This window comes from Petromyzon marinus, chromosome 11 (genome assembly GCF_048934315.1).
Source record: "Petromyzon marinus isolate PM22_M1 ecotype Great Lakes invasive population chromosome 11, UKy_Petmar_22M1.pri1.0, whole genome shotgun sequence".
NCBI lineage: Eukaryota > Metazoa > Chordata > Hyperoartia > Petromyzontiformes > Petromyzontidae > Petromyzon > Petromyzon marinus.
The window spans coordinates 6,582,237-6,602,292 of NC_133677.1; the positions used below are offsets into that span (position 1 = coordinate 6,582,237).

Below are 20,056 nucleotides of genomic sequence, written 5' to 3' on the forward strand. Positions count from 1 at the left end.
TGAATCCCCTCCACTCCTTTACTAATCAACACTGGCTAATGTGAAGTGTGGAGCCCCCCCCACCCCAACCACTCTCCATGACTGAAATGGCATGAAGCCTTTTCCAAGAGTGGATTCACAATAGCTTCAAAGTATATTTTATTTTACACCTATACTTTTCAAAAAGAGCATTTGCTTTCCAAAACATAAAAGGATGCAAATGCCTTTTACAAAACAAACACACAAGGCAGATGCCAGAGAACCCTTACCTTTATTTCCATAAACTTACAAAACATTGTATACTCCCAAATGGACCTCCCCATTCACACGTCAGAACAAGCTGGCAAAACGTTTTGACGACTTGAATTAGCTAAAATTAATTAGTTGCTCGCACTTCCTGGGTGGTTCATACGTTTCTTGATCTTTCAAATTTAGTCACGAAAGAGTGTAGGTAAGAATTCACCGTCGTTTGTGCACTCACCGATGAAACTAAATCCTCCAAAGTACGTATGTTCTTCTGACTTTCACAATGTATGTATCGCGTTGTGTATTCATCACAATTTGCGAACACTGAGCATTAACAGTGTTGAGGCTTGCTAGAAGTGCAAGCTTCCAGTGTTGCCAATGTTCAAAAATATTTTTTTAAACGAACATTTTTTTGGGCCAAAATTAACTGCAAGAAAACAAACTAAATAATTCAAACTTTCAGAAAAGGTAAAGCAGAATTGAGCTCATGAGTCGCTTGTTTTTTTAAGTGTCAAAATCTTCTAAGCAGAGAAATATCCAACTTTTTTTTCTTAAATATATTACAACATAGTGGTGGAAAATGCAAGGACTGGAACTCATCTGAGGATTTCCACAACTAATCACACGCACTAAAAAAAACATACTTCAAAAGCAGCTATACATTTACCACCCCAACTTTAAGAACAGTGATACAACTCTCAAATCTAGGGAATAAACAAAACTGCAGCAGTTAGGCCAAATTAGAAATAATATACAAGTGTCTGCCGACTAACTCCCATAATGCATCTCATCTGATGGTGTGTTGAAAGTAAGAATGATAAAGTACGCAGCTGAATCGGTATATTTAAAAACATGCTTCTTTACCCAAAAAAGCTTGATCAATATTAAATATATTTTAGGAGGCTCCACCTAGGTTTTTGCAGTTGGGGCGACAATTGCTGTTTAACCAAACAAGTAATTTCAGGTTGTTTTCTCCAAATTTGTAAAATCTGTTCTGTTCGTTAATTCTGCATCACAAAAGAGTAAATAGCTAAAAACTGAAAATTTTGTTTTTTTCCCTAGGAATGCCAAGTTCAGTCCACTACTCTTAACAACCAGTTCGGGATATACAGTATAGACATTTTCAAATGCAGCCCTAAAATGCTGAAGAATAAAACCACCCATAACGCTCGTTCACACCACCGACACAAGCATCTGTAAAATAGCATTGTCGTGAACTCGGGTTCCAAGGTTTCTTTCAGAAAACGTGGCACATCAAATCGACACCGACAGTGTAATGCATGTCACATCTGCTGTACATGTCACATCTGCTGTACATGTCACATCAGCTGTAAATTGAAGTCAACAGGGTTTGTGTCAATATGATATATTCCACTTATTTGTTAATCCACAACCGGTACAACCAGCGCTCATTTATAAAGGTGCTGTGGCAGTATGACTACTATATGTGTGCATAGGTTGCTATTGAGTAGTCCAGAGCCCAGAATGTTCCTCCATAAGACAAGGTTCCACAAGCCGACTTTGTCCACCCTGACAGTGATTGTTGTTCATAAAGTGATTAACATGTCCGATTTGGAAAAACACTGCTCCCTGCTTATTTATTATCAATGCCAATGTAAGGAAAATGAACACCAAATGTTAAATTATTTATTTGACAAGTCACTTATCCACCTCTCTCATGAAGAATAAACATGGCACACATGATAGCAGTGTCTCTCCAAATAGGGTATCGCTACCCTTGTATAAATGTTTCTTCTGTATTACCAGCTAATGCTTATGTATCCATGGCTTCTTGGCTAGTTGGTTTTAAATATATTATGGAACTGTTAATGTGAATGCTGCTGAAATGACAAATGTGGAGATTGTTATGAAATGACTGCTGCATAAGCAAAAAAAAGTAGAGAATCCTAACATACAAATGCATCTGGAAGAAATTTAATTTTGAGGGGTGAAGGGATGCTTGCACTTATGTAAAGTTTAATCCTCAAAATAAAATGTCCGAGTTAAACTGCCTGTAACCTGCTTTCAAAGGGTTGATGTTCCGATAAATTATTCTCCAATTACTTAGTAGGTATGCCATAACAATGTTCATAATGAAAATTTCCATTCCACTTCATGAGACCAATATGTAATGCATGTCGACTTAAACCTTACTTGAAAATTAACATATTGATAAAGCAAATGCTAATAATAGTTTTAATAGGGTACTGTATAGCTTACATCAATTCTGCATACAATGATACAAAAACCAATAAACAACCAACTTTGCATTGGCATTGCCTGGGAGGTATTCTGCATTCGAAACAGCCAACAGTACTTATTACTCCCACAGTGCATCTCACGATGTTTATTGATTGAGATGAGACAGCATTTTAACGGAGGCGATTTTGACCAACATACACACATTAATTAGGGGGGGAAGAAAGAAAATAACACAATCACAATTTAACCCATCATTAAATAAAGCACAGTAAGAGGGCGGTGCAGAAAAATCAAAAGTTGTGGCATCCCTACTACTTGGAGGAGAGGTCGCGGGAGGGGAAAGTTGAATCGGCACCCGAACTCGAGAGTGCATTAGGCGAGAGGCCCTCCATCCCTATACTAGCTTTTTCGCCTCAAAAAAGCTCTTGAGGTGCCTCATCTGCCAGATGCCGGTAGTAATGAGGATGAGTGTTTGGGCAATGGACCACCACAGAACGCGCTGGTTTGTGCTCTCGCTCGTCTGTCGGAAGCGCTCCTCCCGATACTGTTGAAAAGGGACAAACACAATTTGGACAACAGTTAAAAGTCAAATTACAGGACAATACATATCTGAGTTTTAACACGAGGTCAAAACTTTAAAACACACGTTTCCACACACTTTAAATGTGAAATGAAACTGCAAGCTTCAAGTTCTGTATTTTTAGAATACCATAGCATTGTGGCTAGACTACATAGATGTATAGCTCTTTGTTAACCCACTGCTGGATGAGGGTCTGCCCACAATATGTTGACCGTGGAGTTGATTTGACCAAATTTCATCACGAAGGTCAGTAACAAGGGAGCAAATATGAGGGCGCTACCGACTACCATGTAGCCCACCATCCCCGTAACAACCCACTGTGCATGGTGAGGACCTATCCAAGCACTATTCAGGCCCAATCCTGTTTCGCTTCCAAAATCAGACAAGATCGGACACATTCTGAGCTATGTGATCAAAAGGAGCTAGTCTACCACCCATTGTAATTCCAAGCAGTTCACACGAGTCTAAAAGGGTACGACTATACTTAAGTTCACAATTTGTGGAAGGAATGTACAACAGTCAATTAAACATCAACGTTGATAACAGGATTTGAAATTATTTTTCCACCGACATCGCTAAGCAGTGTAATATGTGGAAGTGAGATTCCTATTTACAATATACGCTTCTCTACAGGAACAATTCAGATGACAGACTTGACAAGGGGGGGGGGGGGGCAAAAGCTGCTGCTATCAAATAGCACATGGGGACTTTCATTTTCCAATGGGCCTTTTTAATAAGCCACACTCCCTTTTCAAAACAGACCTTGAGAGTTATAGCTCGCAATCAGCTTATCAAAACAAGGGCTGAGTAGCCCCCGCATTGGGTTACGAGATCCTGTCCGCACTTGGCAGCTCGAAGGTTTCTTTTTTACCCTGCTTTCCTGCAATGCATTTCCGGCCTTGCACCGAATGATGGATTGGACTTCATTATTCCGTTTGTGGCAGGTTTCCTTCCTTAAATGGTGTTATTTTAAACGGAAACCAATCTCCGGCGTGGGGCCTGCTACAACAAGACCTTTTGTTGCGCCAAAATGGGATTGGTGAACAGAAGCTTGTTTGCTCAGGCACAGAGTCCATGCTCTCTCCACGCCATTATCAGTCAAGGTCACACAAACCACGTTTAACCCTTTCAGCACGTGCGGCACTTCAGCAGGACCTCTGCCTATTTTAATCTAATGACGAGAAACTTCCTTATTCCTCAACCAAACAGTGATAAATACACACACACACACACACCTGCCATTCATAAACAAAATGTTTTTAACCCATTGCCATTCCGGGACGTCTGCAAGTTGCAGGGTGGGACCTGTTCACCGCTGAATCTCGGAACGCCCAAGCGGTTTCGGGTTAATTTTATTTAGAGAGGCATAGCGCCGTTGTTTTTAAAGCCATTGTACTCACCGCTAGAGAACTGCAACGACACAACCGCACTCTATGATAGCTGGTGCCAAACTGTGCCACTAGCCCTCCCACATCACCTTGTGGGAGCCTCGGTACACGTACTATCCAGGCTCAACTCTCTTAAGCTTTCAAGACCTGCCGAGATCGGGTGTATCTGGGTGACATCGTCACAGGCGTATATTATAGTCCTGTAAAAATATTTTCTACATTAACTACGTTTTGTGAAGTCTTTCAACTGTTCAACACCTTTATGAAATGTACTGTGAGGCAATATCTCATAGATATGGAATGCTTAAGTTAATGCTTTAAGCATGCAAAGGACTTAAAAATATACGGCTGAGAAGCAATATAAGTATTGAGAATATATTCCAGGACGAAGGCTCCTTATATTTCAATAAAGGATATTAATTTAATGTCAATATCGAAAGTCGGTGGACAGACCATCCTCTGGTTTCAAAATGGAACGGCGATCCAAGGGGAATGTTCTCAGGGTGGAGCTTGGGTGCAGGAGTAAATGGAGTCCAATATAACGGAACGGTAAAGATTCCTTAAAATCTAAATCAAATGGTGTAACCCGGGGCAACACAATGCTTATATAGGTGTCCATAATGTAATTTTCTAGATACCAGACATGTACAAGGTTTTACGTTTCAGAATTATGAGCTTTGAAGGTCTAAGTGGTGTCGTTAACAAGAACTTGATAGCTTTACACACAATAGCATGGCAGGAGCCTAATTTGGATACCGTAATTATGGCAATGCATATTTTGAACCTCAGATTTTTATACGCTCATAATGCATTATATAAATACATCTAAAAATCAAGAAATGAGTTTAAACAAATAGCGCTTCAAATCAAAACAATGTCATTGTAATTCCAAATTATTTGTAGAAACATCTGGAAAAAACAGCAATGGTGAGACAAAAATGCCAAGAAAAACAAATGAAAATAATTTCTACTTCTCTGACAAAGAGTGCAACCCTGTGCTGTTCATGTGTTGCGTGCCAAGCGCTCTCCACTGAGTTCCAAGTGACATGGCGCAAGGACAGTGCTTTCTTCACCACATTTTAACCCCTCTACTCGAACACTCACTGCCTACCGCTGCACACTGTGCCATCAACTTTGGAAATTTATGAAGCAAGCCATGGAGAAAGCATCCTGGGGAGTTCACATTCGAGCGAAGATGCCAAAGAGGAGAGTGCTAAAGAAAATATTTATGACCCACGATAAAAATCATCGAGTTTAATGGTGGAAGCGTGATGAACACCGGGAATTAACTTAATCCACAGCCTTAGAGACCGAGTGATTTGTGTACAGATGAGGAAAACGTTATGCCCATGCACACTGCGAAAATATTTTATTTCAATTACAGATACTATTTCTTAATAAAAACAAGCATTTTTGACGTGGGACTGTGTTCAAAAATTACAACCATTATTTCGTGTGTTGCCATTGAATTATGAATAATAAATTACAGCCCTTACCCAATCCACTACTGGATTAAGGCTTTCAGGCAACTTTTGATCATGAGCGTTGCTTGGCCATCCTGGTCTGCACGGGTTGGGGCGAGGGGTTGGATGCCAGGACTAGATCATCCACCTGATGTTAGCCACAGCCTGAAATCGAACTCACACTGCTGCCCAGTTCATGCTGCAGTGCACAAACTACTGCCCCCACCACTGCTTCACCCCAAGTCTCACGCCAAGAAAAAAAGTATTTTTCAATATATAACATACAAATTATTAAAGAAGAAAACATCAAAGTATAAAACCGCAGATGTGTGAAAATTACTTTGGCTCGTTGTAATGTATAGTAGGAATGATACCGATTGCAAACACTTCAAATAATGCTTACAACTGATGGAAACAAATCTAGTAATCACATTTACAATGGTCTATGATGCAATGTCATTTTTCTTAAAGAAAACTTCTAGTGAGGCAAATTGGAATGTTTCTTCAAGTAACATTCAAAAATAAAAGAACACATTGGATGTTGTCTGTGGGGTATGGGCTTCTGCCGACACGATGCCTCACCCTTTTCTGTCTCTGCAGTAGAGTAAAATAACACACTTTGTTCACCTGAATGTTTTCCCAATCTGATTTCACAGGCATTTCAATCAGAAGCAGCACATCGAACAAAAGACAACGCCCAGGCAACATGCAAAACCAGACCGCGCCATTGTGCGGAAATTAAACTGAACAAATTCCGGCACAACACTTAACACCACAAACATTAACAACATTTCGATGGCAGCGTTATTTAACGATTAACTCATCTGTAGCATTAGGCAAGGCTAACAGCCGGTTTCACACTGTAAGTGGAGGCAATTATTCCGAGCTCAAGCATTCATTTGAAAAAGGACTTCCATGCCACTAGGTCTTGGCACAAAGAGTAATTACGGATCTATAGTTCGTTTCTGTCACTTTACACCAGGATAAGGGCAAGCCAATGTATTGCACATTTACAAATCTATTACATTATCACCTCCATGTGAATGGAACTCAAAAAGAAAAATTGCATAATGGACAACTGAAAATGGATCGCCGAAAAGACTGCCCCCTTCCATATCGCCTACGACTCCGAGGACATCTTGTGCCTGTAATGCAACATTTGACCGAGACTGCACGTACACGGACATCCCCAGCGGATCAGGAAACGGATTTCTGCCAAAAAAGCAACACAAGCCTGGTTGTAATATATGATCATTTTGAATTAAGCACGTGAGCCAAAAGTTGATTTATTTGTCATTTCCCTAACTCCCAACTTCATTACTCAAGAGCCTCATTATGCTGTGAGAGCACTGGCGGATGGAATCCACTGCACAGGCCTGGTGTGCAGATTTCACAAGCAGGTGTGTTTGCACATCTGCTAACCCACAACGTGGGTGGCCCATACACATCAATGGTGTCCGTCGCAGGCCTAAACACGTCCATGGGCATTGGGCACATCCTACCCTTCAGCAAAAATTCTGTGGAAATTTTAAGGACGTTAAATAAGAAACATGACACAAGTCTAAGTTACTGGCATACTTGGCCAAATTAGTGGGTCTTTTATACTCTCAACCAAAAAAGCAGCATTATAATTAATTTAATTGCAGAAAAAATATGTATTGTACATATTTGCACAGTGCTGCACGTATGTAAACTACTGTTTTATATTGCATGTGAGAATAAAACTTAACATGTGACTGTTTTCATGATGCAAATATAATTTGTTTGCTATAAACAGTGGAAAATGCAAAAGTCTCTTGATTCCAAGTCCATTATTTGGAGAAAACTGAAGCGGCATTGTGTGCTCGACTTCATTAAAATACATTACGGGCCCCATGCAGTAAATCACTTGTCAACCCATCACAGCAGGACTCCCATAGTGAAGTGTTCCTTGGTTTTCTCAGCTGGGCTGCACACCACACCACTTTTTTACCACTGCTGGCTCTCTGTGGCCTGTGTCAAAACAAATACCAAGGAACTGGGCAAAAGTCAACTCTGGTGAAATATAAAAACCCGGTTCTGAGTGTAAATACAAGCTTAATGTCAATTAAACACTATAGGTGAAGATGACCTAAGGTTAACATTTTAGAACAAACTTAGCACCCCCCCCCCCCCCCCCCATTGAGCCACAAACCAACTTCAGATATATGCTTTTGTTTAAACTGAGTGAATTTATTGCCATGAACTAAGATCCACACTGGTCAGTTTTGACAAGCTAAAGTACTTGTGACCAGGAATTGATTCTTCATATAAAACATTTGTTAAGATACAAACAAGCAAGGGTGGAATAAAGCTTAACATTTGCATGCATGGAAGATGACTCAGACTCTCAGTTTTGTGTTCAAGATAACGAACAAATATCAACACAAGCACAAATTTTCATCAAAAGAGCTATCCTCATGCACAGTTCGTGCTTAAAGGTGTGGTTGCACTGTACCAAAGTTTGACGATAAATACAATAAAGATACAACTTTACATCGCGTGCAGAGGGGTCACATTGCAAGAGCACACTTAAGACTGGCAAAATACTATGTGTGCAAATTAAAATCATATTTGCAATAATGGACAACGCATAATGGGGTGGCTGGCCATGATTATTGCTGGCGCCAATGCAAATCTCACCCGCTGATAATTCTGCTCCTTCTGGATTTGCTCCACCTGGTCCAACAGCTGCCGCACCCTGAGCTGCAGTTCTGTCAACTTGTCCTTGGCCGCTATCTCAGAGTAGTCGTTGGCGTGCTCGCCCACTTGGATATCCAGGTGTACTCTCTACAGGCAGACAACCACGTAACAGTGCAGGGCAATATGACCATTAACAACAGCAACCACAACACGCAATCACGCACCATTCAACTGTGATGCAAGTCGACTTCAATCAACAACCGCAGTGTTTACTTGATTAGAGATATAATTCATCACCACCTACACACCACCATGCAATGAATTGCAAAGATTCAAGGTGATTAATGTTTGCTCTTGTGATGTTTTCAGAATCCACAGGGGGTATTAATTTGTAAAATCTGTACAGACAGCTATATTTCATTTGATACAAATAACTAAAAAATATTCAATGTACAAGTTGTTACCTTTCTACAAGTAATCACATACTGGATCAGATAAATTTCCCCACCTTGTAGTATCTGCAAAAGTAACCTGCCAATGAACTGAAAAATGTAGCATGTTTAAAAAACATAGTACTAGTTATTCAAATTAACTTGCATATCAATGAATATTACTTACAATAGCAAGATATGGATTAACTCCAGAGTTTAAACATGCAGCATAAAACAAAATGTGTTGGTGCTGTGGAAGACAGATCTATATTTTTTGTGAAACTGCCACAACATAAATTACACTCCCACAAGTGCTTGAGGTTTGTTTTCACCAAAAGACCCAAGTTATGTGCCTCTACGACTGAAGGGTGGTCTAATTAATTGCATGTCACGATGCCGAGGAAAGAAAGATCATCAATCTTGCCAACCGAAATACTGCAACAGTCTCAACCCTTCCGCATCCCTTGGCTGTGGACATTTTGACAGCTGTGGCTCATCTGGAGACATTTGTACATTTCTGTGCTTAAGCATGTTTCTTATGAAAAATATATCATTAGGCACTGCCCTGGACATAAACATTAAAATTGCGTGATTCTTTTGGAACGTATCTACAGCTTGTCACTGTGATTTCAAGTGTGCCTTATCACAAAATCGTTCATTTTTGGTTATGTATTCAATGCAGAAACCCAAATCCAAGATATACAAACAAAATCTGAATAAAAAAATAATCAAAAAATAAATTTCAACTGTCAATCAAGAAATTACAAATAAGCACACCACATGTGTTTTGTTACGGCATTTTAGTATTGCAATATATTGAGGCTTAAACTAAAGAGACGACAAAACTAACTCGTAAAATATTTGTACAAGAAATATTTTTTGGCATAAGTTTTCATACTTGTGAAAGGAGTCTCTGTTTTATAAAGGAACAGAATTCCTTTAGTATGAAACCCCTTTTCTGCTTTTCCTCCCCACTCCATCGCACATTACCGTAAATCCCAATAGTGCAATTAAACATTTATTTTCTTTACAGCGACTTGGTCATTGCAAAATGGAGTCAGCGAGATTAACTGAGGCCAATGGCTGAACACAAGCAGGCGCGTTTCCGGTCTGCTCCGTGCCAGCTACCAGGCAGAAAAACTCATTAAGGGATATATATATACTGTAAGTGTTTTGTAGCACTTAAGAGTTTAACACAAACGACAATGTACCATTATCTGCAACAATGTCACCCAACTCTATGGCCAGAAGCACTTAAAAAAATCATATATCCATTAAAATAAGTTTTATCTTCGATAGAGCTTTGCTGAACACAAAACCAATTTATTTAATTATTAGAAAATGAACGGTAAAAAACTGCCAAAAATGTATATTCAAAACATAAAACACTCCAGAAATGTCTGGACGAGGCTGAAAAATTGTTTCCTTTATTATCCCATCCAGAGCACAGATTTCATCTTTTTTTTACCCATCAAGGCAAAAAGAAAATACATTTCAACGGAAAAATACATCATACTATAAGCTCTCCGATGAGTTTTGTGGTTGCACCGCGTGTTGTTCAGCATGATGTCCGACGTTTCACTCCACGTGCTGTGAGCTTAATCATGCCGAACAACAATGTACAACCCAAAAACAAACGTGAAAACCACAAAAAACCCTACAAAATCGTCAGACATCATTACTGTTTGTTATTAACTAAAGTATTTGCCATGATTACTCCCGAGGTGGAGACAATGTAAACATGAACTGTTTTTCCCATTTCAGGTAATATATAAGGATGTAAGTAATCATCTGCTCATGCCCCACCAATGATTTACAACATTTGAAATGAAAAACACTTTCTTACACATGCGATTCCATTTAGGGTAAGAATTCATATTAATTTATGAATCAATGCATCGTAAAACCCCATACGTTACAGGTTCCCTAAATACAGTTTGAATTAAGTTTAACACTTAGGCTTTCGTGACCAATATCATCCGTAAGAGGTTTTTGGGTTAGATCGCGAAAATATATATCGTTAAAACCCGTCACCACCCGACACAGCCAACTAGTAAGGGTTGTCACGTAAACAGAACGTGCCAATTCGTCACTAGTACAGCACACCGGTTGTGTTGGAGAGCCAAGCCACAACATTTACAAACTGAGTAACGACGTTTCGCCAGTAATTACAACTAGCTTCAACAGGCGAAAAAAAAATCTGGATGTCACCTGATGAATCTAGTTGTAATCACTGGCGAAATGTCGTACTCAGTTTGTAAATGTTGTGGCTTGGCTCTCCAACACACCGGTGTGCTGTACTAGTGACAAATTGGCCACGTTCTGTTTACATGACAACCCTGACTAGTTGGCTGTGTAGGGTGGAGGCGGATTTTAACGACACATTTATATATTTACGCGATCTAACCCAAAAACCTCTATTACGGAGTTTGAATTAAGACACATGTATCGTTTTTTTTCCCTTTCATTCATTGCACTAAACGTATTTTATTCAAGTTGTATAGTTGTAAATGTGCTGTGTAATATTTTTACAGTAATCTTGAACCGTTATACAAATGTAATTCATGAACACAACAAGGTCAGATGAAACATAAGAGCGAATGAGTACAGTTTTGAAATTATGTGCGTGTATATTTGAAGCTGTTAAAAATTAAGACCTCTGCAGGGAAAACGTTACAGAGTATGCCTATGACCATATTATTAATGCCTATGACCATTTTATTAATGCAAACAACCGATTTTGGCTGATATATTTTCTTCCAAGTATTTTACATTCAATTGATTCTGCTAAACAGCAGCAAGAGCAAAGTTTTCCCGAACATAACATTCAAAACTACATTTTTTTGTATTGGTCGGCTCACACCAGCTTGTGGTTTATGTTCTGATTGCATGACTAAATAGAGGGTCTGTAAAACATGGTCATGTGGCGCCACCTCACGGTGAAAATCTGACATGAGCATCGCTACATCGATTGCCCATATTGTTACCGAGTTGGCAGTGGTGCACAAGCACAAAAAGATAAAACAAACTCACATTAGTTCATAGCAATCCCATGATGTGCTGAATGGCCAATTGCACAAAAAGTCAACGATTTTATACGTTTCATTTTAAGGCAATGTTATCCACAAATGTGTTGCGTCTCATCACTAGACCGTGACTTACAAAAACACTCGAGAACAATTATGACTCAAAACTTTCGTGACTGCAGGAATTCATATTCTATGGTTCTTTCGGTAAAGTCACATAGAAAGAGCACGACGTTTTGATCGCAACAGAAGCGGTCGCTCAGGAACAATTTCAGACTAATTCGATAACAATCATTTCGCATCGAGTTCAAAATTCAACTGGATATTAAAGAACTTAGAACATTCAAAAAGAGAATGTACAAATCCTAAACATTTTAAAATGTAAGAATCTGATGTTTCCTGCTCATGGGTTGAAGACTGCAACTCTCTATGATCTCCCCAATTAACTGCCAATTTTCAAGTGATCCTGGATGCTGCTATGAGTTTCCTCCCTCAACTTAACAAATCCCACAAATTACAAGGTCCCCCTCACCCACCGAGTGCCATCTTCAAGATGTCCCCCCCTTAAACTCACCCTCACCTACTTCTCTCCCCCTTTCATTTCCCTCTTCTCCTCTCCACATGTTCTCAGCTCCAGCAATCAATACCCTCTGGCAAAACCCCGAAACCGACACTCAATAAAACACTTTCTCTGATACTGCCCCCATTGCCTAGAATGCCCTCCTTCTGGCCTGATGTATGACCAACTCCATCAGGCGTAAGATTTTCCTGTTTTCTGCGTGTAACGGTTTCCATCTAATGAAAATTCAGTTGAAGAAAAAATTCAGTTGAATAACTCTTCCCCCCCCACACACTGTTTTCTGTAACATTCACCTTTGCTATAAGAAACTCCGTGCTTCACTTGCCCACAATCTCAGAACGTCTTCCTTATGTGCAGTACATTGAGATGCAGTGACATTTCTATGCTTTACAATCTCAATTGTAATTGTAAATGTTTTCCTATGAAATAGAAAATTAAGCATAGCACAACTCAAACTGCAAAGATAATTTTACCTTTTTTATCATGGGACCTTTTTTGCCAGTATGAAATAATTAAAAATAAGAATAGGTTTTACCCTTTCTGGCAATAAAACAGGAGGTGTTAGGTTGTTCAAACACCAAATAGATACATTTTGCAAGGAATCAAGTCTGCATTAACCACACGAACTTGTGGTGAACGTGCAAACAAAACATGCTCCGACAATATATGCATTCAATCGTGATATGAAGCTTTCGTGACTGCAGGAATCCATACTCTTTGTTTCTTTCGGTAAAGTCACGTGGGTAGAAGAAAAACAATAATAGAACACGACGTTTCGATCGCCACACAAGCAACCATCTTCAGGTGAGAGAGAGAGACAGGCTGCTGAAACAAGTCCTTATGTATATGCATTGTCTTTGAAAGTGATTGGCCTACACCAGACACTGCTTTCTTTCTGGCCTCGTCTCACCAATGTCGGGCCTGAGAACGCCAAATGGCGAACAATACAAAGCCATTGCACCTATCAGGGCATTCATAGCTAGGGTTGAGCAGTTATATTATGGGATACTTTTTTTTCCCGGTAAGAAAGAATGAAAAATAAGAATAGGTTTTACCTTTTCTGGCAATAAAACTGGTGTTAAGAGTCAAACAACCTTTTCTGGCAAAAGGTTGTTTGAAGAGGTAGGAGTAGCCACTTTCAAAGGCAATGGATATATTACTCTTTGGTTCTTTCGGTAAAGTCACGTAGATATAAAATTAATACATCACGTGACATTTCGATCGCAACACAAGCAACCGTCATCAGGTGAGACAAACACAGCAGAACTGTTGCTTGTGTTGCGATCGAAACGTCACGTGATCAATTAATTTTCTATCTACGTGACCTTACCGAAAGAACCAAAGATGTATGGATTCCCGCAGTCACGAAAGCTTCAAATCAAGAATGGATATATTATCAGAGCATGTTTTGTTTGCATATTCACCACAAGTTCCTGTAGTTAATGCGAACTTGATTCCTTGCAAAAGGTTTCTATTTGGTGTTTGAACATCTTAATACCTTCTGTTTTATTGCCAGAAGGGGTAAAACCTATTCTTATTTTTCATTATTGCCTTTTTAGTTGTCAAAAGTAAAAGTTGTTTCCTGCCAAATAGTTTAGGAGGGTTGTTATATTCTATACAGAATTATAATTGCAGGAAATGTTATATTACTATGATAGAATCAAGTATATCCATTGGACCAATGCAGTTTTATCTGTAGTGGAAGTTAATGTAGTATCTGAGTAACTTTACAAGGAAACATGCCTCAAAGATGGTTGGATGGCTCAATCCTCAATAAGCTGACGAAGTACCGCTAAGAACCTAGGTAGGATTCTAAGGACCACTCATGAATAAACTGGTTCAAGGAGAGTGAGTTGACGTCCTCAGGCTGGCTGCCAATGGGTGCACAAAAAAAAGTAACATAAAATTTGCTTTGGCACTTAATTTAGTTAAAATTCAGGTCTGAAGATAAGAAAATATTGGTTCGACTTTCACACGGTGAACATTACTTTCAGTGGCAGCATGGGTGGGAAAGTACTACCCCTGAATGTGTACTAGAGGTCACTTGATGGGATTTCATAGGTGGCTTTGTGACATCCTCCTGCATGGGTCACTCTCTAACATGAAGGGTTGCACTGCTCTGTGGACACCGCAGTGGCAAGATGCTAACTACCTCACCTGGTATACAGATCGTGGGATCGATTCCAACCCTGATGTCTGCTGTACATTTGGAGTCTGCATTTTTTCTCAATGGTCGCATGGATTTTTCTCCGGATGCTTCCGTTTTTCTCCTCTACATTTACAATTAACGTGCGTTTACAGTATTTGGCTGCTATAAATTTCCACGTGATAAGCTATCATTTGTGGCCAAGACGCTTCTGAAAAATAGCTATAGAGCTCAGTGGGCCTTACCTGGTAAAATAAAAAATATAGTAATAGTAAACTTCGTTTCATGACATGACCCCTCCAATAGAGAAACACGACGATTACTTACCAAGCGCCCACCAGCGAAGAGGGCGATCTTGGTGGAGTTGGAGTGGAGGCATATCTGGTGCTCGCCAGGGGTGTGGGAAGTGAACGTAAAGCGGCCCTCTGAGCTGTACTGCTTGGAGAGGATGACCTGCAAAGGGGGTGAATCCAACCAGATGATCACGTTACAACTGAAATAGAGTGCAAGGAAAACATTCCCACAAAATTCATTCAGGGCATAATTATTTATTGTTTTACTTTGCTTAAGGGCCTGCTGAATAGTGGTATATCCCTGCAATTACTTGCTCACTCCACTGCTGAGAGAAGGGCCTCCCACAAGGGGGAATACTAGTGAACCCCGTCATAGGGTAATTTGGCCTACAATTCCACATCTTGGAAGAGGTAGGAGTAGCCACAATTTATCCCGCCATACCTGACCTGCAAATCAACTGTGGTGTACACATTTATATTACTGGGTGAACAGAGGTAGGGGGGTTTAATAAATGTTCCCATTGTTGCAACTGCTGTGCCGAGAGACTGAACCAGTATGACAACCATCAACCATGGCAGTATCCTTGTGGTTGTTTTCGCCACTATATTTAAAAATAAAGTCACACGACAAATGGGTTAAACAATTGAAGATATATGTGGGTGGGAAAAAAGTTTAAAACACAGCAGGACATGAATTATTAGGAAAGTTATGGAGGGTGGACTGAAAGCATAATTATGAAATAAAGAGGCGCAAGCGAACCAGTTGGGAGTGCTTTAAAAAAACTGAACTTCACAATGAAAAGCAACATAAAACTGTACCTAAAGATACTTTATCAATGCATACTACCTGCTAATACATATGGATAATGAACGTGGACATTGACAAAGATAATGGACAGCCAAGGGATGAAATGCTACAAAAAGGATGTCCAACAGACAGACCAAAACATTTGGATCATACAGGTGCTTGGTGGATTGTTAAATCACAGGAGCATGAGACGGTGATGGTTTCGGGCAGCCTTCATCTAGCAGTGCATCGATCATGGCTGATGATTATCTTGTTTTCTAGTCTTTCAAAGTACCTGAAAGGTAGTGGTCGTCAATTCCATGTCTCAAGAGAAATGCTAAATCTACTACAATTCTTAAAACTTAATCGCTTAGAATTTTGATTCCAAGCATGAGACATGAATGTGATGACGTAGAAAATTAACTGTCAGTCACGAGGCAATTTTGTAGCCACCCATCTCTTCACATAGGGTTGCGCAAAATTTAAATCAAACTTTAAAATATTGCACAAGATGATGAAGTTCCTCTTTGGTTCTTTCGGTAAAGTCACGTAGGTATAAAATAAAATAAATTAAATCCCGACGTTTCGGGTGCATCCGCTTGTGTTGGAAGAGGTAAGAAGTCCACTTGTGTTGCACCCGGAAAGTCGTGATTAAACTTATTTTATTTTATACCTACGTGACTTTACCGAAAGAACCAAAGAGTATGGATCCCTGCAGTCACGAAAACTTCAAATCGAGAATGATGAAGTCATGTATCTTTTTTGTTCTTCTGCAGGCATACCTTGCCATCTGGGTCCTTAACCTCCACGTGCATTCCCAAACCAGGGGTGGAAGGGAGAAACTCTTGTTTGTTCTTATCCCAAAGCTGAGTCTTGTAATTGCCTGTGAAAGGAAAGCAAAAATTAGTCCACTTACATTATAAGTATGCACAATAAAAGAAAGGTTAGCAAAACGCATTTTCAAATGGGATGCTATGTTTCATCATTAAGATGCATCATATATATATAAAATAAACCCTGCCAAAGAAACTCAGCAGGGGCACATTAATTCACGGATATAAACGACAGTAGTGCAAACAACTACTTTAAAAAAGACAATTGGCATCTCTGAACATGAATTTTTACCTTAGAAGTACGGTTCTATAATTTATGTCCACGTGTTATAAAAAGCAAAATGTGAACATGCAAATGCACGTACACACACTTCGCAATGCAAAAAGCTGCAATCGAGTTCCGTAATTTATCAGCCTCTTGCACCACAATAGTGGTTTGTATTCTGTTACACTTATCAGTGCTACACAAAATAAGGAATCTGTACCAACACTAAAATACAGTACTGTATAACAAGATAAACTATAATCACCACTCATGCATATAGTACTATATAACTGTGGTAATAAATAATATCCCAATGTCAAAATAAATATATGAAAATATATTTGGCAGTTAATCATGTAGCAAGCCATACATTATAATACAACGTATGTCCAATGGGTTAAGGTGGTAAGTTACAACACCATGTATAATTGCGATACAACCCTGACGAGAGCAATATTTTATGCATGGAGGTGTACTTGATTTTAACATAAAAGGTACACTGCAAGTTTTTTTGTAGTAACTTACTGACCCACCCCTACTAGAGCTTCACAACTCATCAGATTCCTCCAGTCTAAATAAAGATTCTGAGTACCATATAGACGCTAACACTTTTTTTTTATTTCAAAAAGGTTCTTTCAACTGGTATTAGTACAAGTGAAACAAACCTACGTGGGAGAATAAACATACGGAGTACACTTATTTGTCAAATCACCGGATTTACGTTTAACCCACGTCATTTGAGGGATCAATTATATTGTGAGCAGTGTCACCACATCAGTGACACACTTAGCACAGAGTGTTATTGAAAAAGGGCGTCAGGAGAAAGACATCCAATAGGAACGCTTACAGCTGCCCTCTTCAAACAGGTGTCTGCGTGAACAAGAATTACTTCAAAATGTGGTTCAAGTCGAGCAAGATTTTCCTTAGTAATGAGCATGGGCACTCACTTGTTAAATGGACCATGTTAAGCGTCACCAGAAACTCGCAAGAATTAACATGTTAGGTTTCGCTCGCAATTACGACCATTGTCAATGACAATTATAATTCCCATATCATGGACATAGCAATGTGTTGTCCAAGAAGTTTGATATTATAAAAAAACCCATCAATATAATTTAATGACCGATAGAATATAAATGTGCACTGCCAAAAGAAAAGTATGACACGGTACAATGAGGTTAAAGGTGCATTTAATTAACACTTCTACACTTGACTCAAACTATACACGTGCATGTGTATGCACAGCCCTTGGTAAATCCATGACTGCATTTGGGCCTCCCAAAGCTGTGCGGGTCGTGGGCGGTTACGTGACCACATTTCACCACATAGCCAAACCGCACTGGCTTAAGGCAGGTAACATAAAAGTACATCAATGGATGTTGCTGCGCTTCTCTTCACGCAAGCCCCAAGTCCATCGCCGATGACACCTGTAATGCATGGTAGTCGCCTATCCAAGCACTATCCCAGGCTTAATTATTCTGCTTAGCATTCGCGATCGGTGACCATGGGCATTATGACATGCGACGACATCAACGTACGGTAATGGTACAATGCAGCGATGGCAGTGGCGTAATATAAATAAAAAGTGAAACATCGTGACAAGACAGGCAGGCAAGAATCCAATATAACCAACTCTGCGAGGGCAACGTGTACTGGTGAAGCCGCGAACCTTACACGTCATCACTGGGGGCTTCATCAAGCTGCGTTGTAACAAACAAAGCGTCATTGCAACTTGGCACAACTTTGCCGTACGTAGCCACGTTCGGCATGAAAACACACGCAGTAGCACTCATGTTTATGAAACAAATTTGGCATTTTTTTTGCATGAACGTAAACTTTTACATGGAAACGATATGCTTGCGTGTAATGCAGTGCAATACGTGCGGTTTCTCAAAAAAAATAATGTAATGCACGGAGTTGACTAGTGTCAAGTCAGAGTCGTGTCGATGTACGAATGGAGCAGTACAAACATAAAATGGTTATATTCTTAGCTCTTTCGGTAAAGTCACGTTGAAGGGAAACAATAAAATAATAAAAATTATATTTATATATAATCACCACTCATGCAACCAATATATATTTATTGTTTATATATATTTTATTGTTTCCCTTCAACGTGACTTTACCGAAAGAGCTAAGAATATGAATTACTGCAGTCACGAAAGCTTTAAATCAAAACATAAAATGGTTGTTTTAACGCGAGCAGAACTTGTTTGACACGGCACACACATCCTCCAATTTAACACACGTCAACCAAACACATGGCCCAGTATTCAAAACTTGGCCACGATCACCAAGATAAAAAAAAACTCCTAAATACCTACGACACCAAACCCGAAACACAATTCGCACAACTTTAAAGGAGATCTGACCAATAAACACATGCATTCTTTCAGATATACACATTAATGTCTGGGCTGTCCAAATGGAGATTAAGATTCGTTCACAAGAAATTTGACTTTGTGACGTTAACACAGCGCAAAAGGGTCCGTTCAAAACATTAATTTAGAGTGTTTTTGTTGTTGTTGCTATTACTGTAGTTTCTAACTCGCGTGTTCAGCACGGGAACACCAACTTCGATATGGATTTCAAGTACAAGCCATTCTGGACGCGAAGTTCCGCCTTCACACGCTCAGCACTCAAGTCTGCACGGACCCTCAAAACTCACACGACACCGTCAGTCAGCGCTTCAACAAAACGCCCAAAAGGAGCCAAGGGCGAAGCGACAACCGCCACGCGTCAACAAACGCGTGGCGAAAAACAGCGAAAACACCGGGCCGACCCCGCCGCACGCCTGAAACCGCAGGCCGAGCCATAGCGCACCGATCGCGGTATCCCAACCGGGCGAGGTCAGGGCTTAGGCCTACACGTAGGCCGCGCGGTCTAGAAGTGCGTGCGGTGGATGGCGGCGGCATCGCGCACCTATAACCATGGTCTCGTCGGGGATCTCCTCGATGAAGCATTTCTTCTCTGTCTCGCCGATGTGGAAGTAAAGCGCGGTCGACACGTCGACAACGGCCAGCAGTAAACAGAGCAAGGCGCACTTAGTCATTGTCGCCGCTTGTCGTCGTCGTCGACGGCCTCGGAGCCGCCGGGAAGAGGAGGGGAAAGGGGGGGGGCAGGACAGGGATAAGTGGGTGGGCGCTAGCGCACAGATGGGTGGAGCTATGTTAATA

At 40.1% G+C, this 20,056-nt stretch overlaps 1 protein-coding gene across 2 annotated transcripts; it reads right to left on the reverse strand.

Annotated features, from left to right (window-relative positions):
- Nucleotides 1-233: 233 nt before the first annotated feature.
- On the reverse strand, nt 234-20,022 carry LOC116941290 (transmembrane emp24 domain-containing protein 4). Of its 2 annotated transcripts, none has more exons than XM_032952181.2 (5): nt 19,803-20,019; nt 16,565-16,665; nt 15,030-15,155; nt 8,520-8,666; nt 234-2,971 (listed from the first exon to the last, which is right to left on the reverse strand). In XM_032952181.2, exons 1-5 carry the CDS (start codon nt 19,930-19,932, stop codon nt 2,822-2,824), a joined length of 654 nt encoding a protein of 217 aa, XP_032808072.1. In that variant the 5' UTR covers nt 19,933-20,019; the 3' UTR covers nt 234-2,821. The 2 variants fall into 2 exon arrangements, with proteins under 2 accessions (XP_032808072.1, XP_075922455.1); XM_076066340.1 differs by lacking the exon at nt 234-2,971 and adding an exon at nt 5,748-7,070 and having other exon boundaries at nt 19,803-20,022.
- Nucleotides 20,023-20,056: the final 34 nt, after the last annotated feature.